The sequence below is a fragment of the Panicum virgatum genome, chromosome 5K, assembly GCF_016808335.1.
Source record: "Panicum virgatum strain AP13 chromosome 5K, P.virgatum_v5, whole genome shotgun sequence".
NCBI classification, from domain to species: Eukaryota; Viridiplantae; Streptophyta; class Magnoliopsida; order Poales; family Poaceae; genus Panicum; species Panicum virgatum.
In genome coordinates this window covers 19,125,993-19,148,739 of record NC_053140.1, presented here as the reverse complement: position 1 = coordinate 19,148,739, position 22,747 = coordinate 19,125,993, and the positions used below count along the sequence as shown (strand labels likewise).

Sequence of the window (22,747 nt, the reverse complement as noted above, 5' to 3'; positions counted from 1 at the left end):
TACTAGCTAACAAGGGGAGCTGTTGGAAATATGTGTTTCAAAAGACCAGATTCAATTTGAGGCAAAATACAAACAATAATGCTACTCAAACAGATTGAATAGATGACAGAGCAAAACGAGTTGAATCAAGCTCATGTAAAATTTCATTACACTTACAGATTAGCGCTCCGTCCTCGTGAAGAAACGGTGCAGTGCAGATTATAGCAGTGCAAAACGTAGTCGATTGGCCTCGAGCGGTCGTGCAGTTGCGCTACCCAAAAATCTTATTGTCGTACCTCGTGCAGGCTTCACGACGGCAACGGCCCAAAGATACCGCTCACCTTTCTCCTCAGTGCACGCCAAGGAGAAGAGCCGGCGAGAACAAGCAACTCAGTATCACAGCACAGCTAACCAGTAGAAAAAAGAGAGGAGGATGTGGATGTTTGCGTGTGTGTTTCCTCGACGTTTCCAGGTTTCTCATAGGCGAGATGGCTGCTCACAGCTGACCGTTTGGGCTATAAAAACACCATTTAATGATAATAGTAATCACCCAATTAACTCAGATTAATATAGCTCATTTAACTCAGAATTTTAGCATTGGCTGGTGTCACAAGTCACGCGAATACATGTTGTATGAACCAGCTTCACTCTTCCCTTTTTGCTGTGTGTTCAAACACAAGGAGAACTCTTCTATTTATTTGGCATGCACCAACTTAAACTAACAATGCGGGACTAAAGGATATCATGCATTTTTGCTTTGGAATTTCTGAAATGGACCTCTTCGTGGGTCTATTTTTTAGCATGAGCGAATAATGATTTGTAAAACAAAAATCATAAGAGAAAAAGGGAAAATTGGAAGCCAGCCCGATCGACATGAGAGAGTATCTCTCCAAAGGACGAGAGAAACAGTAGACAAATTGTTGGCGTGCTGTGTCAGCCCACGAATCTGCAAGTAATATATAGAGCAAGGAGATTAGGTGTTCGCACGTGCAAGAGCTTGTTTTCCTTTTAAAAAAGTCTATTTTACTCTCTTCACCATTTTATTTTGTCCGCTTAACCTCATGAACAAAATTTAGGCTTAATTTACTCGCCCGTCAATTTCAATTAATCCAATCTACACTCTAATGATATTTATCTTTTTTGTTTCTCTCTGTACAAATTGAATTTTAAGTTTAAATTTTTTTGAGTGGACAGAGAACATGATGTCCTATGTTAAAAAAATACATTAATAATTTTTCATGTTTATTTTCACAGGTTGAAAGTATTTAACACGAAAATAATCACAGAGATACAATTTGGCATGGAAATTATTCATAAAAAATCATAATATATTTTTCTAGCATAGGGCATCATATTACAAGTTAAATAGCAAAATTTGAAATCATTCCACTTGTACGCGGAGAAATGAAAAAGAAAAATCTCGATAAGGGTAGATTTGATCGTCAATCGAAATAGTTTGCGGAAGTAAATTGAGCCTAAAGTTTAGTTTGTTCAGAGGTTAAGCAGACAAAGTGAATAAGGGGAGTAAAATAGACTTTTTCCTTTCATCTTTTGACAATCACAAAGGGACAGCCGCCCATACTCTTCACACGCGCCAAGATGATCAATGACCACAAGCAAAAATAATCGAGGCAAATAAGGTGACCTCCAGCAAAAATATTTTTGAAACATTTTTTGCATGAACATTTGCAGACTTTTGCCCACAACCTCGTCGTTCTCCTCCAAGTTCCATTCCATGTAGGGTAGGGAGTTATATCAATGATGAATCACGACCAAAATAAAAATTTGAAACTCACTATCAAAATCCAAATGTATGAAGTATAATTGTAGAACACAAATTTTACACTAGTTCTGCAAGAACTCCGTAGGAAATGCTTCAGTTCCCGTGGGAAAACGAGCTTAAACCTAGCTCCTTCACAGCACAAGATGAACTAAAAGGAGGCACCTGACTTGGGAAATACGACCTCCTTGTAATCGCATAGACATAGTCCAGTCGAAATGGAACTCCAAATTCTGAACCGAGCCATCTCATTTTTACCCATTCCTTTTATCACGCGCACACGATTGTACTGCAGAAAATGTGTTGCGCTATCATTTTCTTGAGAAAGGATGTGACTCTCAGCACCAGGGCTAAGGGGAAAAATCATCAGACTAAGTAACACAGCATTGAAATTGTACCGGCAACCCTTGAGCTGTAATCCATGAATAAAAGACATAATTTAAGAAACCAATAATCTTATAATCCATCGCCACTAAGTCCTTAGTAAACGTCCTATGGAAAAGCAAAAGAATTTCAGGAGTTTGACATAACAAACTGTTTTGGGGCTAAAGATTCAACATGTTCCCCAATGTTAAGCACTGTTTTCCTCTTCATACCCTCCTCGATACCGTCGTGATGATCATCATTGTCGTGACGAACAACCAACCAAAACAAATGACAAGGCAAAAAATAGCTGGGCTGAGCATGCCTTGGCAAGCACCCTACTTGATGTACTGGGAGACCCACTTGAATCCGTCTCCATAGCCCATCTTGCGGACAACACTGCACATGAAAACTTCAAGAGGACGGACATTAGAGTCACCAAGGTTGACCTTCCCCTTCCCGGTTGTGAAGTTGCTAAGGCCTAGGTGATACCGCAGCTCCTCTTCAGAGGCAGCATATGGGATATCAATCTTGTTGCCAAGGATGAGAAATGGAACATTGGCCAATGAATCATCAGACAGGAGAGCATCAAGTTCCTTCTTTGATTCAGCAAATCGCTCCTTATCATATGCATCTACCAGGTATACTACAGCATCAACCTGTTGTGATATGAAAAAAAAATCAGGTAAACATATGAATAGCTACTCCAGATGGAAGACAAGTATAAACCCAAGTGAATGAATTAGCTAATAACAACTGACTGCAGATAATTACAGTTTCACCTATTTTAGTACGAGGAATAAGGACAGTACATTAAAACAAAGATATACAAAAAATATATGATAACATCAGCCTGTACCCAAAGCTATGTACCAAAACACATTTAGCCCAACATTCAATTTAAAAGGGAATGTGTTTGTGTTATGATTTGGCGAGCTTGCGAGGATGAACCATGCAAACAAAATTTGGGTGTCCCTTTACAGTAAAATGAGGCGTGACCATATGTTAGCAATAAACCATTGCATGCATGAATCTGTCCAGGTTCATAGTGTCTAGGTGCAGTCTTTAGTAGCAGATTTCCAGCTGCTAGTTAGTGCGAAGCCAAATCGAAGTAGTAATGGCTGTGGTTATTAGCTTATTGACCCAAGCTATTTTGAAGCGTACATACAGCTGTGTACAGATAGGAGAGAAGTCAGAAAATACAGCACGCAATTGCAGAACCAAAACCACCGTGTACGTGTGTGTTCTCCGAGTGTGTCAGCTCCTGGGCTACCTGTGAGCCTTCTTGGCTTTCACCATACACCATTGCAAATAAACACAAAATAACAACAGATGTAGTACTATTATAAGATAGAGCAAGATGACAAATTACCGGCTCAAAGCAAAGGTATATGCTAATGCATTCCAGAATGGCTAGTTAGCCACCACCACCAATTGGCTAAAGGTCCAAGGTGCACTTTCGCTAAAAAACAGTTGAAAATGAAGAGTAGAATATTTACTTCGTCGAAAACCTTTTAAGTCACAGTAACAAAAAGTGAAGGAAGTTGTGTGCCATACAAGCAAATGTTTATGTCTAAAGAACGCAAACTATAAATGTCAAAGAACACCCATGCCCCCAAAGAAAAGTTATTGAAAGACATATCGGTACATACACAATGTATTATGTGTATCAGTATTATGTTTATTAAAAAAGCTATAGTTGATGCAGTCACCTCCCACAATAGTAATGTGTACAATACACAATAGCATGCACCTTTCCACAAATGATCTTCTAAACATTAGCTCTTCTTTAGTACCCTCACCTTTATCTCTATATGCAGATCAACCCACAACACAAACAAGGATATCAAACTTCTATGTCCAAACATACTCCATCAACCACAGCTGGCCCACGAAATTCGATATGGCAACGGCCGATGCATATGAATCACATCCGTATAGAACTAGTGGATTCATCAGAATTACTAAACCAAAACTCAATTTCGTCAAGTCGCCCATTTCCGGCGCCCCATCAACATCGCCAGAAAAGGGAAAGAGTAATCTTTCCTAACCTCGCACGGATCGAAACAAACGTTGTTTTCAACCAAGCGCCCAAAGTGACGAGCACATCACGCAAAGGCACACGGATCTGGCCCGACCACACGACACGTATATAGAGGAAAGGAAGGATCCGAGGCCGACCTTGGCGTAGTAGTCCTTCCAGACGCGGCGCGCGATCTGGTGGCCGCCGAGGTCGAAGGCCTTGAACTTGATCTTGCCGATGCTGAGCTCCTCCGACGTGGGGTGCTGCGTCGGCTGGTGCTGCACCAACCGCTGCAGACGATCGAGAGACGAGGCACGGATCAGAGGGGGGGCGGGTGGGAAGCCGCGAAATGGGCAGGATCCGACCAACCGACCGGCGGCGGGTCAGATCTGGGGGCTGAGCGGCGGGCGGCGCACCTCGTCCTTGAGCATGTGGAGCAGCGTGGTCTTGCCGGCGTTGTCGAGGCCGAGGAAGAGGATCTTGGCCTCCTTCTGCCAGAGGCCGAGCGAGGCCAGCACCCCGTAGAACCAGTCCCACAGGAACATCTCGCCCCCCTCGGCGCCCGCCGCGCCTCCCGCCCCTCTACGCCCGTGCCTCGCTCGCGCCTCCCCGGAGAGGGCGGCTGGCGGGGGATGGCCGGGATCTGGGGGTTGGTGGTGGTGGTGGTGGGAGAGGAAACCGAGGAGGACGCGGATGTGTGGATCTGAATCTCCCTCTGTCTCTTTGTGTGCGTTGGTGTTGTTGCCCCCTTCCCCTTGTATGGCTCGCTAGCTAGCTTTGGCGTTGGGGAAGGAAGGAAAGGGTCATTAAGGCAAGGCAATTAACTGGTGGGTGCTGCATGTGGGCCCCGCCCCCGCCTAATTCCGATCGGCTGGCTCCTCCCTCCCCGCAGCAAAGAAACAGGGGATTCTGAGGGTGCGGAGCCGGTAGTGATATACCACGCTGTCTGACCTTCTGGAATGTGTCTCGAGGTCATGCCGCGTGCGTCACCCGGTTGAGGCAGCAAAACAGTCGGGAATCCGACGGTGGAGTAGGCAACCAACAGCATCGGATAGACGGATGATCTGGATAACCAGGCACCTGAAATGTAATAGCCAGGCTCCACATAGATGCTCATATTTTAAATTTCAACCTTTTCCATCAATATTTCATTATAGATCACATCCCATCGTATCGGACTGTATTCAATTTTTTTTTCAACTCTTTGTAATCAGATATTTTTATTATTGACCATATCAGACTGTATTATTAAAAGTTATTTTTTTTTTGCGATTTTATTCAAAGTTAAATCTTTTACGCGCACCAAGTTGCTTATTAGCATGATTGTAGTAACACGTCAGATCATACGCTGGTGAGACCAGGAACCCTTTTTCTAACCACATGCAGAAATTTTGTGCGGCATTTACAATAGGGAAGGGCCCCGGCGCCCCGGCGTGACGACGTGTCTTGGGTCGCAATGTGCGAGTCCTTAGGCTGTCCGCAGCAGCTACTGTAAGCCGTGCGCTACCCTGTTTACAGAGCGATTTTACAGAGAAAAAGCAGCGTCGGCCTTCGCACGCTACTCCCAGCGCGGGTGTGCGAGCGTCTGTATCGGCTGACGCAGCGCGGGGCCCGTATGGGTGCGCGGCATCCCACCCGCCGCCGTGCCCGACCTCCGCAGCCTGCCGCCACCATGGACGGAGAGAGAGAAGGGAAGGGGAGCTCGAGGCCCTGCGCCGTCCCACCCGCTCGGTCGACCTCGGCTCGGCAAAGCTCCAGGCCGGCGAGCTGCCCCGCGTCGAGGGAGGAGGAGGGGCTCACCGCCGAGCTCGAGCTCGTTCGCCGTTGTCCGGCCCCGATCCGCCGCCGTCCGCACCGGATCCGTGTCGGAGAGAGGGAGAGGACGGAGGAGGGAGGAGACATGGGGAAGGCGGCGCGGCGTGGAGGAGTCTTGCGGGCCGTGCGCCGGCCGCCCCGGTCCGCCGCGCCGGCCGGCCATGGGAGGCGAGGGAGGCCGGGCCGCTCGCCGGCCGCCATGGGCTTCGCGCCTGCTCTCGCCGTTGCCGTTGCCCCGCCGCTGCAGCAACGGCCCGCTGTTGCCCCGCCGTTGCGGCGCAGCGAGGTCCGCCGGCGAGGCCCGCCGTCGGGGACGTGCCCCCCGCCACGCGCGAGGGCCACTGCGAGGCCTGCCGCCGGGGGAGGGGGAGCGCCGGCGAGCCCTGGTGCGGCGACGGCCTCGACACCGCCGCCGCGCCCTACCTCTCCGCATGGCGAGGGAGGAGGGAGGAGGAGGGGGCGCCGGTGGGGAGGGAGGTCGCCCTGCTGCCTCCATGCCACCGCCCTGTGCTCGCCGCGGCCCAGATCCGCCGCTCGGCCCGGCTCGCCGCCGGCACGCCCAGCGCCTGCCCCCGCGCGCCTGGAGCAAGGCCGCTCCACCGCGGCGTGCTCGGCCCGCCGCTGCTCGGCTCGGCGCGCTCCAACCCCTCCATGCCGTGCGCCGGCCGCCCTGCCCTGCCGGGCCACGCGCCAGGGGCCCTGCCCTGCCGCGCGCCATGGCCGCCAAGGGAGGGTGCAGGCCCCCTGCCGCGTGCCGACCGCCGCGCCGCGAGCAAGCCACGTGGCGAGGGAGGAGGGCGGAGGGACCAGTGCGGCGAGGGAGGACGGCCGCCGGCACCGTACCCGTGCTCCCCACGGCGCCGCGCCCCTACTCCCCGCCCACACCGGCTCGGCGGAGCTCGAGCTTGCCGGCGGCCGCAGCTCGGCGGAACTACCATGCCAAAGAGAGAGAATTAACTGCTCTAGGAATGGGCATCGAGGGTTCAAACTTCGGCAGCTTGACCCACTACAAATAAAAATATTCCATCTTTAAAAAAAAATCAAGATTCATAATTTAAAATAATATTTTAAAATTATGACTCAAGTGTAGTCTTGTTTTGAAGATTTTATATAAGAAACATGTTATCAAATTTTAATTTAGAAAAAAGTTTGGCAGGCATCTTCCCAAAGACCAAGTCTGAAGCTGGAGGAGGCTTCCGTGATATCGCTATCAAACTCATTTTAGCTCTAGGAAACTGCTAATCACAGCTGAAAACTCTCCAACACTATTAACTTAGTTGCCTCCACCTAGCTACAAAAAATTAACTGGATAGCTGAAGCTAGAATGTATCCAAACAGGCCTAATACTCCCCCAAACATGCCGTATATCAAGCGATCCCAAGTTCAGACAAGATAGTTCGACAAAGTAAAGGCATCACACATTTACTCTTTACGAAGGGCTGCAAAATTTGGAGTTCTCTCATACATAGGGATGACTTCTTTAAAAAAAAATACATAGGGAGGACAAATGGATCTCCCTTTCCCTCAATAAATAGGAAGTGTCCGTACTAGTCCCTAACGAAAATGCCCCGCGAATGGCTACAAAAATCAGTTTTATACGAGTACAAGATACATCTAGCACTAAGGATATATAACTGGAGTTACTAAGGACGTATAACTGGAGTTGGGATGTTGCAGATGGTTTCTTTCCCACTCTTGTTTCTCTCTACGCCGCAACTGGCTCATTTACAGAATGCGAAACACCAGCATTAACCTGTTGAAGGGAAAAAAGAGCAAGACATGAAGTTTCCTTATAGTTTCAGTACAATGAATTATATGCATAGTACAACAAGGGTAAATAGGCACATGTACCTTGGCAGCCTTGAAGAGCTCATCCAGAACCTCCGACAAGGTTGGGTGTGCATGAACGGCAAACTTGATGTCCTGCAGGGTTCAAACGGTTATGTGAAAATTCAAGCTTTTTATCATTATGCAGACAGCACAAATGCTACAAAACTAACAAAGTCCATATCAAACTCACTTGCACACGAGTTCCAAGGGCAATGGCATTTGATGCCTCGTGGATGAGGTCTGCAGCATGCAACCTCAAAATGTGAACTCCAAGAATTTCTCCGGTGTCAGGACGATAAATCATCTGAGGCAAAAAGAGTAAATTTCGTCAATTCAAAGCTAGAGGTTACAGGACCCATGAAGAGTCCTTAGCATAACAGTCTGGTGTTTGTATCCACTGCAAGTCTCTGTTGTATCTAGAATGCAGCAGGGTCAGAAAGTAGTCCTGTATTACTTTAGCAAGTTCATCTCCTTCATTCTCCGCCAGAGCCTTTGTGTTAGCCTAAAAACTGGTCTTTACAACACTTACTTCAAATCCTTCCTTGTCAGCCTGCTCCCTAGCTTGTGGCTGCAAAAGCACGAGAAAATTTGATTGGAGAATCATTTTGCTACCAAAAAAACGAAGAGTTGATAAAGGTAGTGAATTTACGAAAAGTGACCTAGTCAGATTAAATTTACCACACTGATTCTCACTATGTTGAGCAGAGGATATTTAAGATTGGAGAAAGATGCCTGACTTACCTCTGTCAACCCAACCATGCTGATCTCAGGATGAGTGAAACAGGCAGCTGGGATGCTTAGGTGATTTAGGATGTTGTCTCTCCCACTGATTTGCTCCACAACTACATCCAGATGAACACTTGTTCATAAAACAACTATAGTGATCGGTAGAAGAGCATGCATAAAAGTAAAAGGTGAACATAATATTTACCTGAGATTCCTTGTGCACTGGCTGCATGAGCAAGCATAAGCTTACCATTGGCATCTCCAATGCAATACAAATTAGGAACCTAGATACCAATCGATGTTTATGATGCAAAAGTGAATGAAACACGCTCTAGTGTTATAATTGTTGCAAAGGAAGAAAATTGTAACAGTGACACATGATATATTTAGCATACCACATTGCCATCTGCATCCATAACTTGCATCCGTTCATCAACAGGAACAAAACCACGTTGTGTAATAACATTGATCTGCACAACAGGGGCATCATTTAGATACTACCATAATTAAAAATATCAAAATTATGATGGCAACCTTTCCCATGTACTTACATTTTCCAAGCCAAGTCCTTTGGTGAAGGGTGCCCTTCCAGTAGCTATAAGTGTGGCATCCACCTGTGGATAGAAATTCCCAGTTTCAAGATAAAAATATATATATCATGTATGAAACAAGCAGAAATACTGTTTATTTGAGTAAAGCATGACTGTAATTTGTAATAATTGAAGGTCCACTGATATAAGCAATTTTTGAAATGCCTGATTATGTCATATTAAAAGCACCACCAGAATGCCAATATCTGACATTACAAGCATCAAACTACTACATACTGCCCACACTATCCTGACATTTACTTTAGCATATCAGTTTGGATAATTCATAATAGCATGTATATAGAATAGTTATAACTAGGTTGGCAATGTTAATTTATTGTAGCGGCATAAAATACACAGCTATCTTCCAGTGTAAGCCATTCAGCTCAAGAGAACATAATGATGCAAGTACCCCCAAATATTTGTAGAAACTACCTAAAGTAAGAACTAAAGGGAAAAGGGAATAATCCATTACCTCAAGTGTCTCCTTGTGTTCTTTTGTCTTAGCATCAATCAACTCAATTAGAACAGGTTTACCATCCTTTGCTGGGGTAATCTAGAGGCATGAATACTTCGAGGGATAAATTATACAACCATGTTGGAAGACGTCATTAAAAACCTTTTGAGGTTAGCTTTACCTTGCTCGCAAAAACACCAGTGTGATAATCAATTTTACGAGGATTAATAAGAATCCTCTGCGCCAATTTCCCAATCTCAGGATCAAACCCAGGCATTAATTGATCAAGAGCTTCAACAAAAGTAACCTGATCGATCAAAATTTGTATGACTATAGATGAAACTTCATCTGATAAAAGAAAAGTTCAATTGCACATCAAAGCATAATGCGGTTTTCAGGTTCATCCTCACTTGTGATTCTGTGTATCAAATTAATCACCAAACATTGGATCTTAACATTGCAACCCAGTTCGTATGTAAAGTAGAGAAGATCCATTCCACTAAATGGTTTTGAAATAGGCCCACGTGGCCAACCATGAAACCATCAGCATTTAGAAGGACACACACAAATATACCAGAGCGAAAGGGGTGTGTGTGTTGGGGGGGGGGGGGGGGGGGGGGGGGGGGGGGGGTTGCGATTGATGGCTCATGAGCACCAATACTGAGAGATGTATGAAGAATGGTGTATGTACTGATATCATGACCACGTTATCTTGAGATGAAGTTGTAAATCATTTAAGGTAACATCAGAAATACAAAGCAGGTTTTTTGTTATAGAGAATTCCTTAGGCCAACAATATCAAGATGATGTCATCTCAAGAATGGAATTTTAAATCATTTTAGCTCAACATAAAAAATATCAAGCAGGCCTGTTATGGCACATTCTGCAAGAAAAATAAAGTACTGCAACATACAAGGGCGCTTAGGTCAATATGTATATAATGCATAGAATGTACACTATTACGTCAATATAATGAACCAACAAAACAGAAATAAAAGGTAAGTGTGTTGGTGGTTAAACTGAGAAAGAAATAAGCAAATAATGCAACAACTTCAAATGCCCTCCGAATACACTATTCATGTGCATGGTTTTTTTTTTACTTTCTTACACTGCATGAGACCATGTTTCCATGATAGATGGTAAAGGAATATTTGCTAAACTAACTGCCACAACTAACTCTTCCTAGCATGTATTTAGGCAAATGATGCGTTGAATGATTGATCATATACCTCACTTCCCAGAGCCGTGTATACATCACTGAATTCAAGTCCAATGTAACCACTTCCAACAATAGCTATCCAGTCGGGGACTGACTCAAGTTTTAGTGCATGATCACTAGTGAATACAGTTTTACCTGCATAAAACCATGGCGAAGCTTTTAAAGAATGTACAATGTAATAGGAATGACCAATAATTCATTTTAGCTACAGTATACAACATATATATGAAGCGTTGAAATTTCAAGGTACACTTGTGCTTCAACACTAAACTATCTTCCAGATCCAAGATACAGTTAAAACAACAGCAGGTAGATAGATCTGATTTCTTATGCAGTTATTACCAGGTCCCTTGGTACATTGATTGAAAGGATAGATAACAAAGAAAAGACTACCCAACATTCATATAACTATCCAAAAACAGCAAAAGGTAGTTCCTGTTTTCATCTCTACTCATTAACAGGGATCGTCTAGGATCGACTTTTACATTTCTACAACTAGCTTAATACACACTATCCTGTGATAATGGTAAATGAATGGACTACAATGCAAAGTTAATTAAATAGGAGACAGTTATATGCTAATATCTTAAACAAAGAAGGTGGCTTAAATGTGTGATGTCCAACACTCCTTGCAGCAAATTACTTTGAATGAGCTAAAGGGTAAAAAAAATTATAATAATAGTAGTGGCAGTGTGCATGTCTAGATGCACTTCAGTGTTACTTACACTAAAACAAAACGGAATGTGGATCACATACTATCCCAAGTATTGGAGAGAATAATTGCCTTGTATTCCTCCAAACCCTAGAAGGGTGGGATGTATAGATTCTATACATGGGCCTCTAGATGGGCCTCTATACATGGGCTCACATATACACCAACACCCCCCGCAGTCTGAACTACTGGCACAGTGGTGTTCAAGAATGGACAACAAAAAAGCCAACACCCCCCGGCAGTCTGAACAACCGGTGCAGCGGTGTTCAAGACTGGACAAGAAGAGAGTACAAAGGGCAAATACCCCCGCAGCCACAACTAGCCACCTGCTACGTTGAGGCTGGAGCGAAACTCCGAGAAGGTCGAGGAGGGTAGTCTCTTGGTGAAGATGTCGGCAAACTGAGAGGTAGTCGGGACATGGAGTACCCGAACATCGCCGACGGCGATCCTGTCGCGCACGAAGTGTAGGTCGATCTCCACATGCTTCGTCCGCTGATACTGGACGGGGTTGGTGGAGAGATACACGGCGCTGACGTTGTCGCAGTAGACGAGCGTGCTCTTGGCGAGCGGGCTGTGGAGCTCCGACAAGAGCTGTCGTAGCCAGGACGCCTCCGCCACGCCGTTAGCGACAGCCCGGTACTCCGCCTCGGCACTGGAGCGCGAGACAACCGGCTGCCGGTTGGACGACCAGGAGACCAGGTTGCCGCCTAGGAAGACGGCGTAGCCGGAAGTGGAGCGACGAGTGTCCGGGCAGCCAGCCCAGTCAGCGTCGGTGTAGATCACCAGCTCAGCAGAGGACGAGCGGTGAAGCACCAGGCCGAGATCCACAGTGCCACGGACGTAGCGGAGGAGACGCTTCAGGGCAGCAAGGTGTGACTCCCGGGGATCATGCACATGGAGACAGACCTGCTGAACAGCGTAGGTGAGGTCCGGCCTGGTGAAGGTAAGGTACTGCAAGGCACCGACTAGACTCCGGTAGGTAGTAGGATCAGCCACAGGAGCACCCAGATCAGCAGACAGCTTCGCCTGAGTGCCGACAGGAGTAGAGCAGGGCTTGCAATCAGTCATCCCAGCCCGCTCCAGAATATCGAGTGCGTACCGCCGCTGGTGAAGGAGAAGGCTAGACGGGCGAGACTCAACAGTGACGCCCAAGAAGTGGTGGAGCTGACCAAGATCCTTCATAACAAACTCCTGCTGCAGAGAGTAGATAATGTGCTCAAGCAACTGCTGACCGGAGGCGGTGAGCACAATATCATCAATATAGAGCAGCAGTGTCGGGTACCACAATTAGGGACACCCTAATTGGGGTACTCAGACCGCTTTAAAAACGCAAACACATGTTAAGCGACTGAGCCCACGAAGGCCCACGGACTCCTTCCAAATCTGGAAGAAAGGAAAGGACTCAAAGAAGCCCAGCGTGCGGCCCATTCGCATCCCCCTCGAACCCGCGGGACGATATCCGCCTCGCTCGAGGGTCCCCGTCGAGACCCCTCGACTGCGCCCTGCACCTCCGCCTCGCTCGAGGGTAGCGAGCCCACCCTTGAGCGGGTCACTCATCTCCGCCTCGCTCGAGGGCTCCCCTCGGGACCCTCGACCGCGCAACGCATCTCCGCCTCGCTCGAGGGTAGCGAATCTACCCTCGAGCGGGTAAGTCATCTCCGCCTCGCTTGAGGCCACCCTTCAGCACAAGGGACGAACGGCCCCGCCGCCCAACCGCTCGCCGTACGGAGGCATTGAATGCCCATCGCTCTTCCACAGTGCTCAGGACAGGCGGCGTCGGGACGCCATTCCCACAGTAGCTGTGACAGGAGTCCCATCCATCACCTCCGGTCACTGCTCCGCCATCCCGGACGCTGTGGCGGTACTATGGAACCTGCGACGCGGGACACGACGCGCTCAGCACAGTTCCCGTCACTATTCTGCCAACTCCGGCCGTCCGGACTCTACCTCATCATACGCATGGCCCCGGGCCCGCCTCCTGCTCGGGAGGGGGTCCGGTGTCGCCACGGGCCCCTCGAGGAGGGAAGTCCATCACCCGCAGCCGGAGTCCCGGACCCCCCTCCAGGGGTCCGGGACCTCCACGTGTCTCCCAGACTTCCTGGTGCGCGCGCCTGCACTCCGTCCAGGGGGTTCAGGACCGCCGCGTGCCCCACCCCCGCTGGTGCACGCAAGACTTTGACCTGCGGGGCCCACCGGACGCCACCGCGCCACATATGGAAGACCGTACCTCCAACAGCGACGACCACACCGCCCGCAAGGACTGGCAGGACGCCGGCGCGATCTTCGCGGGGCGAAGGACGATATCCAGGACGACCGCTTCGCTGGTCACCATGCCCCCACAGTGTACTTTCTACAGTATCCGACCACTGTACCCCCGCGATTCGGGGGAAAACGACGACTTCCACGCTCCCCTACTCATGCACGCCGCCCCTCCTTGTGACTATAAAAGGAGGAGGCGGGCTTCATCTAGACGGGACGCTTCCAGACGAGATCCATCATCACTTACACTCCGGCATCCCTATTCGCCACGTTCAAGCCCTCTTCTAGCAGAGACTTGGGAGCCTTCCTCCCTCTCTCGCCTTGCTTGTACCCCCTACTACAAGCACTCCGGGTGCAAGATAATACAGTGCCCTCGCACACATTCTTTGCTGGACGCACGGCCCCGCGGCCGGAACCAGGATAAACCGTGTGTTACTGTGTTGTCTCTTACATCATCATCTGGGACGAGTAAACACACAGCATTTACTAGTTGGGATCCGGCCCCCAGGGTCGGGACACCGACAAGCAGATAGGCAGTCTCATCCCCACGGTGGTAGATGAACAGAGAAGTGTCAGCCTTGGCCTCGGTGAATCCCAAAGTCAGCAAAAACGTGGCGAACTGAGAATACCAAGCCCGAGAAGCCTGCTTCAGACCATAGAGAGACTTGTTGAGCCGGCAGACCATATCCGGACGACTGGAGTCCACAAATCCCGCGGGCCGAGAGCAGTAGACTGTCTCTGACAGAATGCCATGAAGAAACGCATTCTTCACATCGAGCTGGTGCACAGGCCAAGAGCGAGAGAGTGCAAGCGAGAGGACCGTGCGCACAATAGCAGGCTTCACCACTGGACTGAAGGTCTCATCATAGTCCACACCCGGCCGCTGGGTGAAACCCCGGAGAACCCAGCGAGCCTTGTAGCGCTCCTGTGTACCGTCACTTGCCGGTGACCACATTGCCATCAGATGGACGCGGCACGAGATCCCACATCTGGTTAGCAAGACGAGCCGCGTACTCCTCTTCCATCGCGCGACGCCAGTGAGGATCCGCCAAGGCGTCGCGGACAGAGGAGGGTACCTGAGAGACCCGCGGCTCTCCTTCGGTGGCGGAGAGAGTCGCAGCCTGAGACACCATCCGCCGAGTCACCATGGAATGGATATGTCGAGGATCCCGATGGACGACTGGCGGGTGGTACACCGCCGGCTCGACTCGAGAGCGAGGCGGCGGAGGCGGCGGCGGCTCCGATGTAGGCGTCACAGGAGCCTCCGGAGCCAGAGGCGGCGCCGGTGTCGGCACCGAACGACGCCGGTACACCTGCACCGGCTGAGCGTACCACGGCGGCACCGGTGCCGGCGCCGAACGACGCTGGTACACCTGCACCGGCTGAGCGTACCGTGCAGGTGCAGGGAGAGGCACCGGGGCCGCGTGTGGCGTAGCAGGGGACCCCGGGGCCGCGCACGGCACGACAGAAGGTCCGGGGGCCGCGCGTGGCGCAACTGCAAGCACCGGGGCCGCACGTGGCGCGACAATGGGCACCGGGGCCACGCGTGCCGCAGCAGGGGTCACCGAAAGCGGTGCCGGTGCACCGGGAAAACCTGCAGGGAAAGGGCAGACAGGTAACGGTGGCTGAACCACCGGATCAGTCGGAAACAGGGACGCCAACTCGGGGTCAGGAGAAGGTGTGGAGGAGGTGGAGTAGGAGAAATCCGACTCGTCAAACACGACATGTCGGGAGATCAGGACGCGGCGAGAGGTGAGGTCAAAGCATCGATACCCCTTGTGGTCAGGAGAGTACCCAAGAAACACACAACGAATCGAGCGGGGCGCCAGCTTGTGAGGAGCAGTGGCGGAGGTCGGGTAACACGCACACCCGAAGACCCGAAGGTGGTCGTAGCGAGGAGGGGTACCGAAGAGAGCGTGGTGTGGAGTGGGAGCAGGAGAAGCAGTGGACGGAAGGCGGTTAATCAAGTAGGTGGCGGTGTGGAGGCCCTCGGCCCAGAAGCGCGGGGGCAGAGAGGCCTGGATCAGAAGAGTGCGCACGACGTCGTTCGTCATGCGAATCATCCGCTCAGCCTTGCCGTTCTGAGGAGAGGTATACGGACAAGACATACGCAGCTGAACACCCCGAGAGAGGAAGAAAGAACGGGAGGTGGAGTTGTCGAACTCACGCCCGTTGTCATACTGGACGACCTTAATGGTGAGGCCGAACTGAGTGGACACCTAGGCAAAGAAGTGGAGGAGGGTGGGGAAGGTCTCAGACTTGGCGCGCAAAGGGAAAGTCCAAGAGTAGTGTGAGAAATCATTGACAACCACCAGATAGTATTTGTAGCCAGAGAGGCTGAGAACAGGAGAGGTCCACAGGTCACAGTGAACCAGATCGAAGGCATGCGTCGCATGCGAAGAAGAAGAGGAAAAAGGAAGCCGAACATGATGACCAAGCTGACACGCATGGCAGAGGTGCTCAGTAGGAGCCCTAGTACCAGGAACATCGGTACTACGACTGAGCTGAGCTAGAACGTCGCGGCCAGGGTGACCAAGACGGCGGTGCCAGGTGGTGGAAGACGGCGTCGCGGCAAAAGCGGCAGACGAAGAAGGCGAGAGTGGTGCAGCAGAAGACGGAAGACGAAGGGTGTAAAGGAGCCCCATGCTGTCACACCGGAGGAGCGGACGCCAGGAGGCCGAATCCTTGACAGTGAGGCCAGAAGAGTCAAACTCGATGGAACAAGAGTTGTCAGCTGTAAACTGACGAATGAAAAGAAGATTATGAACCATCCGAGGAGAAACAAGGACATTGGAAAGACGAAAAGAACCATGAGCAAAACCGACGGCGGTGACAGGAAGGCAAGACCCATGACCAACCATGATGGAAGAAGGACAAAAGGGGTGTGGGGGTCGGACAGAAGAGAGGATACCGGCATCAAGGGTGGTGTGGAAAGTGGCACCCGAGTCGGCGATTCACTCGGTGCTGACCGGCGGCGTCCGTCCCATGGCGCTGAAGGACTGCGCCAGTGCGGCCTGATCCCACCCCCCAGGCTAGGTCGGCTGCTAGCTGGGCTGAGCGGGCGGGGTCCAGAACGGCGCGAACATGGGAGCAGCACCGGTGAACATGGCCGCCGGCTGGGGCTGAGGACGAGGCCCCCCTGACCCTGAAACGGCCACAGCGGGATGTGCCCGGACCATGGGGCGCTGAAGGATGGCCAGGGCGAACCTCCAGGGGCAGGAGCAGGAGTGGGAGCCGGAGTCGGGTCCGGAGTGCCCCGACGGCCTCCACCAACACAACCCGGAGCCGGAGTAGCGCCGTCAGCACCACTATGCCGACGACGCCCGCGGCCTCCCCCACCCCCGGTCTGGCCGGTGAGAGGAGCACCAAGGAGGGGGAGGGGATCGGGTGGGTCGATCCGGGGTCCAGATCCAGAGAGCGGAGTCTGGTGATAGGACGAAGTGCCGTGCTCGGGGAAGAAGACGACAGGCTGCTTGCCGGAGGAGACAAGGAGGTAGTGTTCCGCCTCGGTGACCCGACAAGTGAGAGTGTCGGCCGCGGAGCGCTCGTGCTCCCAAGCGAGGGCCGCCGCACGGACCCGCTCCTGAGCCGCCGAAAACTCGGACTTGGCGGCGAGGAGGGCCGAGGCGTCGGCCTGCTGCCCACGGAGGGCGGCGGCGGCATACGGCGCATCCGCGGGGGGCATCCCGAGCCCAGGCCATGCGAACGCGGCCGCGGCCGGCGCGGTAAGGGCGACGACGGCGGGAAGGGGCTGCTTGTCCGCGGCGACACCTGTCGGAGGGCGGCGGCCGCCGCCGCGGAGGGCGGCGGCAGCGGCGGCGGACTGGGCGGCGGCGGGGCCCTCGGCGCCCGCGGCATTCGCAGCGCCCCCGAGCCAGGTCGTGCTGTGGGTGAGCGGGCTCGCGGTGGGCAGGAGGGCGGCGGCACTGGGGGCGCGGCGGCGGGGCGGGGGTGCCCGCGGCGCGCGCAGCGCTCGCGGCTGCAGGGGCTCCGGGCGGCGCGCCCTGCTGCTGGAGGGCGGCGCAGCAGGGGCGGCCGTGCGCGAGGTTGCACTGCTCCAGGCGGCGGGGGAAGGACCTGCGGCACTCGCGGCTGCAGGGGCGCCGGACGGCTGCTGGAGGGCGGCGCAGCAGGGGGGCGCACGAGGAGCAGTCCAGGCGGCGGCAATCGCGGCGGTGGCAGCAGCGCTCCCCGCGCCGGGAGCAGGGGCGGCGCGCAGCCCGCTGGATCCGCCCGCACTCCCTGCGCCCTGGGCGGCGGCAACCAGAGCAGAGAAGGTGGCGGCGCCCGGTATCCATGCAGGCGACGCAGGAGTGGCGGCAGCAGCGCTCCCCGCGCCGGGAGCGGGGGCGGCGCGCGGCGTGCCGGATCCGCCCGCGCCCCCTGCGCCCTGGGCGGCGGCAACCAGAGCAGAGGAGGTGGCGACGCCCGGGATCCACGCAAGCGACGCAGGAGCAGAAGAGCTGCTGCCGGGAAAGGAAGAGAGGGAAGGGAAGGAGGAGAGGGAAGGGAAGGAGGAGAGGGAAGGGAGGGGCGGCGCCGGTGGCCGGCCGACCATGGCGGCGGCGGCGGCGGCGGTTGGAGGAGAGGGAGGAGAGAGATGCTAGGCTAATGATACCATATTGGAGAGAATAATTGCCTTGTATTCCTCCAAACCCTAGAAGGGTGGGATATATAGATCCTATAGATGGGCCTCTATACATGGGCTCATATATACACCAACACAAAGCATGATAGGTTTGTACAGTATGTTTCTCATTTCACTAGGTCAATTGTATTGGTGACATGAAGTTCCAGAGAAAACAGCAATTACCATCTATTTCAATGCCCTTGGGGACAAAAGGAACAGATCCGGTGGCAATTATGATGTTTCTAGCAGTGATTTCATTGTCTGGAAAACCAGCTTTTTCATATCTCACTTTTTGCTTCCCCTACAGACATCAGAAACAGTAACATTTTTAATCACTACAAATGATATTCTATGACATTTAAATAAAAAACTATACAGCACACAGCAGGCATAGCTCAATCCAATGTTTATACATGACATCTTATATAGCTGAATATACATGTTTTCAGATTGAGCATATTTGACTCAGTGTTCCAATACAGGAAGATGTACATTGTACTCCTATAGGCTGATATGATAACTACTGTGTTCAACTCCTTAAGTAGCCCAGATGCAATCGACTCATACTAACGACTCCTCAAGTAGCTCAGATGCAACATAAGTTCACCAATTTTAGTCATTGGAATGCTAAACCATATACAAGTTTTTTGAAAATTCGGGAAAGACCCCACGATTTAGCCAACTGTGATTCCTTGATTGCTAAGAATAGCAAGTGAAAGTGAAGTTTACATACGGACCAGACCAGATGATGGCAAACACTACTTACTTGCAACCAACACAACATTAGATAGAAAAGTATCTGACAAAAGAAAAAGGAAAATGTAGAGATGACCTACCACAATTGTACCAATACCAGTCAGTATATCCACACCCAGAGCTTTCATTGAATTAGTCAAGTTGCTGCGTATTTTAGAGGCAAGATTATTTGCATGGTCAGCAACACCCTGTCTGTCATATCCTGGTGAGGAGACCTGTTACAAGCATGGCAAATGATTAGCAGGGTCAGGAGAAGAATAACATGATTCCAGAAAAAAAAAGGTAGAAATCATAGTTAATGGTCTAAGAGAAAAGGTAAATTCTGGGCTGATTTTTATTTTCAAAATAAAATGCAGAGTATAGGCCAGCATATGCTTGGAGCAAAGACAGGGTGTCATAATGTGTTAAAAAGAACCAAAGATGAACAAAATAAGTCCAAGTAAACAGAGCTCGACTTAGATTATCTACAAACTGCAGTTACTATGGTACGATGGTCCATTAAATGTATTCCCATTTTTAAGCTAAGATAAGAAAAGAATCTACCAAGGCCTTGTTAATTGGTTGATCAAATTGATGTGCCAACGCCTGATAGTAAAACAATTAGTACAGCACAGATTCAACACGACTATTTATTGAGGTTCAATGCAGTTTGTAAACCATTGTTGATACATCACAATGACTAGTTCCATTACGACAGTATCACCTGCAGGCCCAGTGACTTCATGTGATGTTCATCTTGAAGTTCCCGCATCCTACCACTTACAGCAAGGAGAGCCTTTGATGGAACACAACCTCTGTTCACACAAGTCCCACCCACGACATCTCCCTCAATTATCGCAGTTTTCAAACCCTGCAAGAGCCAAATCATCAGCAACACTTCTTGAAATATGTGAAGTTATCAATTGCTGGCAGAATAAATAGAGCTCAATGTCCATAAACCAGTCTGTGCCCTTTGAGTAACTTGGAATTTCGTACCAATCATGAAATTCATTCATAGGATAACTCCAAAAGATACAGACACGTTTGATAGATTATATGCACCTACTGCCATCCAGACAGTTAGTTATTATTGGGAAAATACATATGTCAAGACTTCTTGCTGCAGTCATCAGATCTAGCAAAGCAATACTGCTTTCTGAAGAAAGCAGAAGTAATACTACTACAGAACAGTTCCCTATATATTCAAAGCAAACTCAATGCTCTGGTGGCAGTAACAGCACAATGCCAAAAAGATAGCCAAACTTTGTCACTTCTTAAAGCCAATGCCAGATCATCAGAGAGTAACTACAAAGAACCAACTCAAGTGGGAGCCAGACACAAAGACTACTCTTGCTATTTATTTTGTCTGACTGGAGAAAGTAATATAAACACAATGTAAGCAATATAGCAAATGATGCATTGTAAGAAAAAGAAGAGAAATTCCCATCACACTTTAGCAATTAGCAGTATATACACAAAAGGCTTTGCCAATCCACTAGCTCCAATTAGTGAGTACTAAAATACCAACATAAATCCAATAATAATTTCCGGTGAAATTAGATCTCTGGGCATGTAGAGGCATAGAGCAAGTAAAAATGTCTTAACAATAATATGCCCATTGTCACAAATACTTATAGAGCAAGTAAAAATGTCTTAACAATAATATGCCCATTGTCACAAATACTTAGTCATTGAGAAAAGTTCAAACTCGAGCAAATACTAAGCACGAGATGTCCCAAGTTCAGCGGGGCATCCTTGCAACTGCATGATTCTACATTCTCTTCTCACTATTTCTACAAAGGCCAATGTTAATTACTACAGCATTGTATCTAAACTACTGAAAGATCTTCTTGAAACGATCAAATTATAGAACCACCCAAAACTAACGATTCAGAGAGATTTCCCAAGGAACTAACTCTAGCACCAAGCCACTCCGGTTGAATTTGAGCAGGCCTACAGCTCTTACCTTACTAAGACAGATTCCAAGTCTTAGTATGAGCATAGCAGCCACAGTACATTCCTTAGCCTGAACTTGGACACAAACTACAAGCAAGCTTCGAGAGTCGGCGCCACCATCTCTCGATCTGCGTTGGACCGGATCACGACCACAGCGGCAACCGCGCCCACCATGCATTACACGCCCCCCAGCAAGACCTGCAGCGCAGCGTGAGCGTAACTGACCTTCTCGACGGCGTGGAGGGCGGCGCCGTGGCCGCCTACGCCGGCTCCGATGATCACGAGGTCGTAGTCGAAGCCGCCGCTCCCGGCCGCGCCATTCCCCGCCGTCGCCGCAGCCGCCACGCTCCGCCTGGCGGCCACCACCCGCGGCGAGGAGCGGGCCGAGCGGAGCCCGAGGGCCTCGCGCCGGAGGCCGCAGAAGCGGAGCCCGGCGGCCGGCCGGATCGCGTTGGGCCTGGGTGCGGGAGCTAGCGCGAGAGGCGGTGGGGCCGAGACGTTTAAGAGGAGGCGAGGTGAGCAGGCGGAGGCGGCGACGGCGAGGGTGGGGGGAGCGTGGGTTTTGGCGACGGGCGGAGGATTCGAAGCAGGGAAAGGGAATGATGATGGTTTCGATGATGCACAGGTGCCAGACTGCCAGTGCCAGGTAGGCAGTCAGCCGGGAAATGTTTCTATTTGGAACGGGTATCTCGTAATTTTCATTTATATATATATATATAATGTTTTCTTCTTTTTCTATCTTGCTACTTGCTATACTCACTCCGTTCATCTCTCTATGGCTGGTGACTGGTGTTGATTTGTTGTGAGAAAAAAATATTGCTGGCTGTCTGGTGGCTGGTGCTGATTTGGTGTGAGAGAAAAACACTGTTGACTTATCGAAGCGAACACAATGACTATCTCTCCCTTTATTCTCCACCTTGGTCGAGTTGGAGTCTTATGCATAAGCTCTTCTGTAATACTAGTTTTCGAGTAAAATGCTTTGGCAATCTTTAAACCTATCATGAAATATCTTCTAGCATCATAAGTCTAATAATAAAAACAATAAAATTAATAAACTCGTTAAATATGCTATCTAGGCCCAAGCATTGAAAGTATCTCTATAAGTTTGATTTTATCGATATGATATCTCCATACAGATATGCAACATTAATAATTATATGAGGTATTTTAGAAATTCTTTTATAAATAATATATCTAGGAAACAATTTGAATATGCATTTCAAATCGAGTTGGTCTAAATGATACTCTTAACAAGTTTAAGAAGCGACTACAATTTATTCAAAGTTTTGTAAGGATTTTGAGAGTTCAGACAGGTTAAGAGGATGTGAGAAAACCTTTAAATTTAAGTTTAGAATTAATTTAAATAAAAGATAATCAATAATAATGACCGGTTGGCAATTGATATATAAGAGAACACTTGGTACTTAGTGAGGAGGATGCGGTAGAAGGTTGATGTGGTGCAGGAAGTAAAAGAGCTACAAGAATTATTAGTTCATAATAGGAGCAATGGTAGGTGTCGATATTTTTATTGTCAACCTATTGAAGGATATCCCAATGTAGTCGATTCGTAGGCAGAGTGTCGTCGAGATCAAGAACTCAACAGTGCACATAAACACATGTTTTAAGCATGTTTAGGCCGCCAAAAAGTGTAATACTCTATATTATGTTTGATG

At 49.9% G+C, this 22,747-nt stretch overlaps 2 protein-coding genes across 2 annotated transcripts; both read right to left on the bottom strand.

The window, feature by feature from the left end:
• Positions 1-2,131: 2,131 nt before the first annotated feature.
• On the bottom strand, positions 2,132-4,945 carry LOC120706831 (GTP-binding protein SAR1A). Its single transcript, XM_039991560.1, has 3 exons — positions 4,562-4,945; positions 4,304-4,435; positions 2,132-2,781 (listed from the first exon to the last, which is right to left on the bottom strand). The coding sequence occupies exons 1-3, from the start codon at positions 4,688-4,690 to the stop codon at positions 2,461-2,463; spliced, it is 582 nt and encodes a 193-aa protein (XP_039847494.1). The 5' UTR covers positions 4,691-4,945; the 3' UTR covers positions 2,132-2,460.
• Positions 4,946-7,356: 2,411 nt separating this feature from the next.
• Positions 7,357-21,254, bottom strand: LOC120706830 (dihydrolipoyl dehydrogenase 1, chloroplastic-like). Its single transcript, XM_039991559.1, has 15 exons — positions 21,085-21,254; positions 19,843-19,989; positions 19,220-19,354; positions 18,567-18,684; positions 10,793-10,917; positions 9,745-9,870; positions 9,582-9,662; positions 9,068-9,130; positions 8,912-8,986; positions 8,722-8,800; positions 8,532-8,632; positions 8,245-8,358; positions 7,981-8,094; positions 7,812-7,883; positions 7,357-7,713 (listed from the first exon to the last, which is right to left on the bottom strand). The coding sequence occupies exons 1-12, from the start codon at positions 21,250-21,252 to the stop codon at positions 8,293-8,295; spliced, it is 1,284 nt and encodes a 427-aa protein (XP_039847493.1). The 5' UTR covers positions 21,253-21,254; the 3' UTR covers positions 7,357-7,713; positions 7,812-7,883; positions 7,981-8,094; positions 8,245-8,292.
• Positions 21,255-22,747: the final 1,493 nt, after the last annotated feature.

Excerpts from the sequence above, each read along its gene's own strand:
- LOC120706831 (XM_039991560.1), bottom strand. The coding sequence starts at position 4,690 with ATGTTCCTGTGGGACTGGTTCTACGGGGTGCTGGCCTCGCTCGGCCTC. Across the intron at positions 4,436-4,561 it reads TCCACATGCTCAAGGACGAG|CGGTTGGTGCAGCACCAGCC; the intron begins GTGCGCCGCCCG and ends GATCGTCTGCAG. Across the intron at positions 2,782-4,303 it reads GGAAGGACTACTACGCCAAG|GTTGATGCTGTAGTATACCT; the intron begins GTCGGCCTCGGA and ends ATATCACAACAG.
- LOC120706830 (XM_039991559.1), bottom strand. The coding sequence starts at position 21,252 with ATGCATGGTGGGCGCGGTTGCCGCTGTGGTCGTGATCCGGTCCAACGC. Across the intron at positions 18,685-19,219 it reads CTGGTATTGGTACAATTGTG|GGGAAGCAAAAAGTGAGATA; the intron begins GTAGGTCATCTC and ends TGATGTCTGTAG. Across the intron at positions 8,359-8,531 it reads GCATGGTTGGGTTGACAGAG|CCACAAGCTAGGGAGCAGGC; the intron begins GTAAGTCAGGCA and ends GTGCTTTTGCAG.